At 32.2% G+C, this 8,559-nt stretch overlaps 1 protein-coding gene across 1 annotated transcript in view; it reads right to left on the bottom strand.

Moving 5' to 3' along the window:
- Positions 1 to 343: 343 nt before the first annotated feature.
- The window catches only part of ppan (Brix domain-containing protein peter pan), a 38,528-nt gene continuing 30,312 nt past the window's right edge, over positions 344 to 8,559 (bottom strand). The window contains exons 7-8 of the mRNA XM_075382246.1: positions 7,875 to 8,122; positions 344 to 633 (exon numbers count right to left, since the gene is read on the bottom strand). Of these exons, the coding sequence (XP_075238361.1) occupies positions 389 to 633; positions 7,875 to 8,122 (493 nt within the window). The 3' untranslated portion in view covers positions 344 to 388. The remainder of the gene's footprint in view (positions 634 to 7,874; positions 8,123 to 8,559) is intronic.

Below are 8,559 nucleotides of genomic sequence, written 5' to 3'. Positions count from 1 at the left end.
CATCATGAGGAAAGAGAATAGAAAATTGTAGATGTAAAGAAGAAAGTACATAAGCATTGGCTGCGAGCATTTAATTTTACTTCAATTTTCCTTCAATTTCCAAAATGTGAGCAGCAGTTATTTTAGGAAAGAGTTCCCGAGACACTGTCAGGTGTTTCACAAATATTAATTTATAATATTTAATTTATTAATTTATAATATTTAATTTATTAATTCTTATTAGGTTTATTAGCTTCATTTTTATTGGTTCATAATTCTTGAATTGATAGATTAAAATTAAGTAGCAACAGATAAAGATAATTACAGATTAAGTAGTAACAGATAAATATAATAAATACATCGCTATTATTTAAACAATTTTATTTGAAACAAAAGAATTGTACATAATTTATCTATGCCGCTGCCCTTTTGTAACTTTACTACCCAGTCTTCCCTTTTTCATTCCATTAGTTCGACTTAAAAATTTATTCATACTAGATCTAAAAGGTCTACTAATTTTATATTCCTTTGTTTTTCTATTACTTTCAATTTCTTTGGAGTGTTTAATTTTCTGTTTTTTTATTTTTATAAACTCCTCATCTTCATTTTTCCTTTTCACATTCCTGATCAGCTTTTTTTCTGAATTAAACAAACCTGTAAAAAACAAAACAAAAATGCACCATCAAAAAAAATCTTACTTGCATATAAAATCTTATCTTACAAGATAATAAAACACAACTATTTAAACATAAGAAAATGCAATATGATTTAAACACAATTATTTAAACATAAGAAAATTCAATATGATTTAAAAACAGACAATAAAACAACTTCTTATATTGTATTCAAATATGAGTATAAGAAAATATGCCATTATTCAAGAATGATTTAAAAATAAAGCTGCAATAATTCTTCAAGTTAATAATACACTACGACCCCCACTATAATGTAGTTCAAAATAACAAGGACAGAAGAATGTCCCCCAAGCAAAGAACTGTTACCAGACAATAATTTTTTCTACTGTTTACTTTGTATATAAAAACACATTTTAACAAGATATACATATTTAATAACAAACAGAACAGAATAAATAAATACAATATACAGTTGGCTCTGTGAACTTACACATAGTTGTAAAAAGGCAAGCACATTTTGCATTTCTTACTGAATCTCCTCAATTCTGTTAAAACAACAGCCTTTCAAATTTTATTTTCGGAAAGAGAAAAAAGTCGCATGGGGCAACGTCAGGCGAATTGGGTGGGTGGGGAATCACTACCGTCTTTTTGGAAGCCAAGAAATTCCGAACGAATGTGTGTGTGCGGGCGCGTTGTCATGGTGCAGAACCCAGCTGTTGTTACCCCACAGATCTGAACGTTTGGGCCTAACCGCTTCAAAACTTCACAACAGAACATCCCATTGACAGTTTGACCAAGAGTAGCAAATTCCTTTGATGTCAAAAAAAAACAATCATCATGGACTTCACGTTGCTGTGAACTTGGGGTGCTTTTTTTGGCAGCGGTGAACTTGGCAACTTCCACTGCGACGACTGCTGCTTAGTTTCAGGGTCATACCCGTACACCCATGTCTCATCACCGGTTATGATGTTGGAGATGAAGGTAGGGTCATCTCTTGCTGAATTTTTCAATTCACTTCAGACAGCTACACGATTTTGTTTCTGGTCACTGTTCAACAGTCTCTGTACAAATTTTGCAGCAATGCATCTCATGTTCAAATTGTCCTACAAGATGTGTTGCACGGACCCATATGACATTTATACAATTACACAAACATCATGAATTCTTTGTCTACGATCTGCAACAATAGCCTCTCGCACTTTCGCGATGTTTTCTGGTGTTGCGCTTGTTGATGGTCTTCCTTAACGCTCATCATCTTCGACTGTCGTTCGCCCATCTTTGAATCGTTTGTACCACAAAAAAGTTTTAATTTTACTCATAGCATCGTCACCAAATGCTTCCACAAGCATGCGATGGGTTTCTGCACCAGCTTTTTTTGCAAAATTTTATGGAGGTTCTTTGCTCTTTAAAATCTGCCATTTAGAACTTCGGCAAAGCAGTAAAACACAACGTAACACAACTGCACGAAAGTCAACAATGCAGCCTCTCACCGACACAGCTGTTGGAACACTGATTCACAAAGAGTACTGTTGCCACATCTAGCGGCAGCAGGTCATACCAAATTCCCCGAACTTTTGGGGAGCACCTCCTATACGAGAGGTTATCTCTAGTTTCATTGTAAAAAAATTTATTCTGAAAACTTATAGAAATTTATTCTGATTATATAGAAATAGTAAAAGGTATGTACTTTAAGAGAATTAAAAAATATTTATAATCACCACATGAATTAAGACATTTATCATAGTGATACACCAACACCAGCTTCATTCAATATATCCTCATTGAATTCTTCTGCCACCCGTCCATTTAGTCACTGATTAACAGCATTTTTGAGTTCATATCACCCAGAAATTGCTTACCAGTCAAAAATTGTTTCAATTTCCCGAAAAAATGATAATCAGGAGCAAGTCTGGACTATATGGTGGGTGATCGTAAATTTCCCATCCACATGTCAGACCCGCAACATGTGGACATGCATTATAATGCAGCAGGACGACACCGTCACTCAGCCATCCACACTGCCAATTTTGAATGGCACGCCGTAACTTACGTAGAGTTTCACAAGAAGAGTTTCAGTTTCACGTAGAGTTTCAGCAGTATGCCAAACCAAACCCAAAAGACTGTGGCCATCAGTATAGGTCCAAATAGCTGTGGCTTGCCCTTTGTTGGTCTAGTTAGTGATCTACCAAAGCAGATCCCATCCAGAATTAAGATGTGCGGCACCCAACATGCACAAACCTTTCTGAAGCAAACCTTTCATGAACAATGCGACCAATAACAGCTCTTGAAACATCAGGAAAAAGGGCCTGATCAGAAATTGTTGAGCAATGATCTTTTCTAATTTCATCATCAATGTGTTTCAGTGATTATCTAGGGCCTCCCCAAACGTTCTTCATCATGCACATTAATTCTGTTGTTTCTAAACCTTTGACACCATTTTCAGACATTCTGTTCGAATGAATAACTGTGCCTAAATGCACCTTCCAGTATTTAGAACTTATGCTGCTAGATCATTAATGTCTTTCAGTAAATACCTTGTTAATGTGATCAATTATATTTTTATTATATGTAATTTTACAACAGATTTAGATACATTTTAATATTGTATTATTAGTAACTTATTTCACACATTGTTGAGGTTATTATGATGTACATGTACAATATTTATATTTTAATAATTATTTTATTTAAATTCACATTTAAGTTACATTTTTAATTGAATTGAATTAACTATTAATACATCTTTTAACTGAACTGAATTAATTAGCAACCTATATAAATAAAAATGTAAATGTTAAATTGTTCAAAATCTTAAATCTCCAAAAGTTCTTCACCGATTGCTTTGAAATTTTGACAACGTTGCATTTGAATACACGCATGTTTTTATATACCTTAGATGTCACACCTGTGACAGGTAAAAAGACACCTGTTGGACATAAAAGCAACACACGCTATACTAAATTTTCAATGTTTCCAATATGTGTGTCTGCTATAGATTAAAAAAATAGAGGACCGATTGTTAAATTTTGTGAAGTTCTGTAATGTTCATTTTGTTAATGTTTTATCAAACTTTCAATTGTGTTCATTTAATCTACATATATAATCAAATCTAGCAATAGCAAAGTATTGCTGGGTCTGCTAGTAATATTATAAAGGCAAAATATATACTATAAAACAGCTGTTGAACTCAACTAGATTAACATATTTATTATATGCCTTACATAAGTAAGAAGAAAAGTTTGTTTATCATTAAATAAGGACACGAGTAGAGTTTCTTTCATTCATTACATTACCATACACAGCAACCAAATTGCCTATGAATTTCAGCCGACTTAACATTTTGATAGTTTAAAAAACGTATGACTCCACTTACTTCATAGTCGACAGCAACATCGACTTTCCTGTTCATTTTATAACATAATAACTCACACATAATCAAGATACTACAATGTGACAACTTAGTCAACAACGCAGTGTGTACATTACTAGCATGGCCATGAAGGACACAGGTTCGCCAACCTTAAGGGGAGAAATTTCCCAGAGGTCTTTACTTTAGAGATATCCCTTGTATATATATTTTCTCTCTCTCTCTCTCTCTCGATTGTGTGTATGTGTGTGTGTGTGTTACCACGTATGGCTTGCCAGACTTCAGTAAATACAGTTTCTCTCTCTCTCTCTCTCTCTCTCTCTCTCTCTCTCTCTCTCTCTCTCTCGATTGTGTGTATGTGTGTGTGTGTGTGTGTTACCACGTATGGCTTGCCAGACTTCAGTAAATACAGTAATTGTATTTCCAATTAAGTTATAAAGGACTACAATTATAAGACTACAATTACTATAGTTTACGGTTATAAGTGCTGCACAATACATACTCAGTACCGTATTTTTATATTTTCAGATTTCATTTTATCCCATAATACTCTCATTTTTACTGTAAAATTTGGTAATATTAATTGTGTTACAATATTAACTCAACTGGCATGTTTTTTTTTATCACTTCGAACTAACAAGTACAACTGTTGTCTCCAGATGGTTGTGTTACTTATTAAAAATATCCTTCAATACATTTTCAGAACCCGACTACGAGGTCTGTTTGAACCGAAGTTTATTTTTTTTAATCTTGATTATTAACTTTACAGTCCTTATCTCCTGATTAATTGGTCCTTGTCCCCTTCAAAGTACTCTCTTCTCAAATGCTCCTTCCCTTATTCAGGTACTTTCCCCAGTGGTGTTTCCACTTCACAAAGCAGTCCTGGATAGCTTCAGTTGAAATGGCCTTTAAAAGTCCATGACAAATTTGATTTAATGTCATCAACAATCTCAAAATGGCGTCCTTTTAATTACTGATTATAATTTTGAAAATAAGAAAAAATCACAAGGGACCAGATGGTGAGTAGGGAGGCTGAGAGAGGACAGTCGTCTGATTTTTGGCACAACAAAACTGATGAATTGACAAAGCTGAGTGTGCAGGCAGGCGTATTGTTATGGTGAAGGAACCATGAATTTCTCACCACAACTCTGGCATTTTCTTGCAGATTTTTTCATGTAACCATTTTAAAACGATAATACATATGGTTCACTGTTTCACCTTGTGCACAATTTCATTAAAATCAAAAAAAAAAACAGAGAGCATCAATTTGACATTGGATCAACATTAACATGCTTTCTTGGGGTGTGGAGATCCTTTGCCAATCCACTGTGAACTTTTGTAGCCGTAAACCCAGCTTTCATCTCCCACTATGAACCTTTACATGAATGTTTCATTACCAGTGGCTTGTTCAAAAAGTTGCAGAGATGTTCTTTCTGCTGTTCAGTCATTAAACAAGGAACAAACTTTGCTGCATGTTCAATATTATGGCATGATTCAATTGAGATGCTAACCTCTTCTGCAAGTTCTCAGACAGTCAATCAGCAATTTATAAGCATCAGATCATTGATTTTCTGAATGTGGGTGTCATCAGTTGAAGTCGAAGGCCTTCAACTGATGACCAGGCCTTCCTGGTCAAGGATCATCTTTGATAAATGACTACTTTTAAATCCTGAAAACCATTTATAACATTACGTACAACCCACATGATGTTTACATCATCTCCGTAAACATGTTTCTCTGTAAATGTTGAAATGTTTCTGTGAAAGGTTTTCCCAATTTCAAGCAGAATTTTATGTTGTATTGTTGCTCCTGAAAATTGCACATTACAAAAATCACTACTACACTTAATCACACATTACAAAAACCGCTACTAACACAAACATTCAAACAACAATAACACAAAAACTAAACGAGATATCAACAATCCAAGAACATATGGTTACAGAGAAGGTTGCCTCCTCTGTAAACAATGTTACCAGCCACACTAATTTTGTTGGCACATAATTAAAAATGTTTGGTTATTTTCTGAACAAACCTCATATACAAAGTAGTTCCAGGTTTCAAAGTGTTACGCATTTCACTGCAGAAATAGTTACAGTAGGTTTAAGTAGATTTTAACATAACATTTTAACCTCAACATTCCAGTAATTTCCTATTCCATATCTAATTGTTAAATTCAAAATGTACAACAAAAAACTAATTTTCTTTTTCATGCTCCAAATATTTAAACGCCTCGTTAGCTCCTGATAATTATTAGTTTCCACCAATTCTATTAAAAAATTCAGGGAAAAAGAACATTTTTATATATAATTGATGACACTATCAGTTGCTAAATAAATAAACATGTTATAACAAACATAAATTAGGCTAATTATCTCCTGTTTCTAGTGCTACTGATTTTAATTATAACAAAAATCATATCAATAGTCAAACAAAATGAAAATATCCATAAAAATTTCATCACCACTAGACCTAGACTAGCCATAGTTAAATAAAAACACTTTAAAATTAATTAAATTCTTACAATTTCTACCCTATTCAACCCCCAAAAAGGTGCTGCAAATACTTCTACTGGCATCAAATTCTGTATTTATTTTTTAAGTTCAAATAGCTTCACTGTCCTTAATGCTTAAACTAATTATAATATAATACAGGAATATTATAATCCAATAATGTAACATTATCCTATAATATAATCTTTGTGAATTACAACTTTCATACCATTCAAATTCTAAAACTTTAAGAATAAACTGCACTTCAAATAATACAGAAAATATGCAATAATTGGACTATTCATATTTTATTTACGAAATGTTTTTTAACCTCTTCATACCAATATGTTCATTCCAAAATGATGAACATATATTTATTTAGTCTCTCGCCACTTTTATAATATAGAAATTTTTGTATAAAGACATAAAATTGTTACCATGCAATTTATTTTCAAATTCACTAACATTACAAACATTTTGTCTTCTCTTTTACCTATACATATCTCCAAAAACTGCAATTTTTAAAAAAATGATTTTTTTTTCAAATGATTTTTCAGTTCAATGTTTTAAAACATTTTCATCATTTTGTAATATTTTACTTTCATGAAATCACTAATTGGTTTCTTCCCACTGAATTAATTCTTAGAGAACTTGCATATCTCACTCATTTATTATCTTATTAGCTGGTAAAATAATCTGATAAACAGATTTTGCATAACTTGCACAGTGAATAATAGAACTTTCACACTATTTAACTTTCACTTGTGTTACGATAAAAATATACAAGAGCAATATAATGGATTTCTTCCAATTAAGAAGAAAGCAAGAGAAAATAATAAAGAAAAGAAGAATCCAAAAGGAACTAAAAGGGATTTTTTTCTTAGGGTAACAGGTCCGTTTAACAATCTGTTCTTTGTAATACAGACAATGATACCTCCAAAAGCTGTTGTTCAACCATCGACCAGAAGTGTTACCGGAATCATTCAAGTTTACTGAAAAATCGTGTTACAGTTTCCTTTAAGTCTGATAGATTGAGAGGCTTATCTGGGGAGTCTGTTTACTATCTGAGTCCCTAAGATTCATTACAGTAGCAACGTCCATCTCAATTTAAGTCATGCTCCCTAATTGCCATCTACTGCAGTATTATATTTTTGAGTAACATATGTAAGTAACATATGGAAGTTAAAATTCTGATTACTATTAACTTTAAAGAAATATGATTATAAATGCTGTGAGCAGATTGGTTGTAGAATGAATACTCCTATGTAAATGACAATCCTCAGCATAGATACATTTTTATTTATTAACATCCCTATAAACTGACTGAAATGTTAGATACATGTAACCAAACAACAGAGTAAAGCAAAATCAAAAACATTTTTAGAAAAAAAAAAGAATTACCATCATCCGGTTCCTCTCCAACTTCTTTACGATACCACTCCACATCATTTTCTTCTGTTGCTGAAGTTTTTGTGTTTTCTCCTGTTGCTGAAGAAGTCTGAAAGTGAACTGTTTTTTTCAACAGTTTTTCATTTTCAGCTTGCTTTTTCTTTATTCCTTCAAGAGATTTCTGTTTCAGTTCCTGTTTAAGTGCCTCTTTATTTTCTTTGTTCTTTTCTTGAATTTTTCTTCGTTTCTCCTTAAGCTTCCTACAAAAAAAAAGTGATTTAACTAAAAATAACTGCACAGAGAACAACAGTTTAAATACAGTCAATTCTGCAGTTAATATTACATAATATTAACAGCAAATATTACATAATCATTTTAATCAAATTATCCACATTCCATCATCTTTTAGAAAATAATTCAGGGAACAAACACAAAATATAAAAAATTGAAATTTCTTTCTAATATTTATAAATAATAACAATAATATCTTTATTTAATAAAGAAAATTAATTAAGCAAATTCAAATAATTTCAAGAGAAAAATTTTTCAGAAATTTGATTGCAGTTCCCCTACTGTTAACTAAAAAACATTGTTTATGCCAAAGCGTAAAGTAGCTTTAATCCAATAAATTCAAGGTCTTCTCGTAGTGTCAAGTTCACTGCAATTTTCTATTTTGTCTGCTGTTGTCATAATGATT

This window comes from Lycorma delicatula, chromosome 1 (genome assembly GCF_047948215.1).
Source record: "Lycorma delicatula isolate Av1 chromosome 1, ASM4794821v1, whole genome shotgun sequence".
Taxonomy (NCBI): domain Eukaryota; kingdom Metazoa; phylum Arthropoda; class Insecta; order Hemiptera; family Fulgoridae; genus Lycorma; species Lycorma delicatula.
Note: the sequence above shows the minus strand (reverse complement) of the source record. Positions and strands in the feature narration are given on the sequence as shown.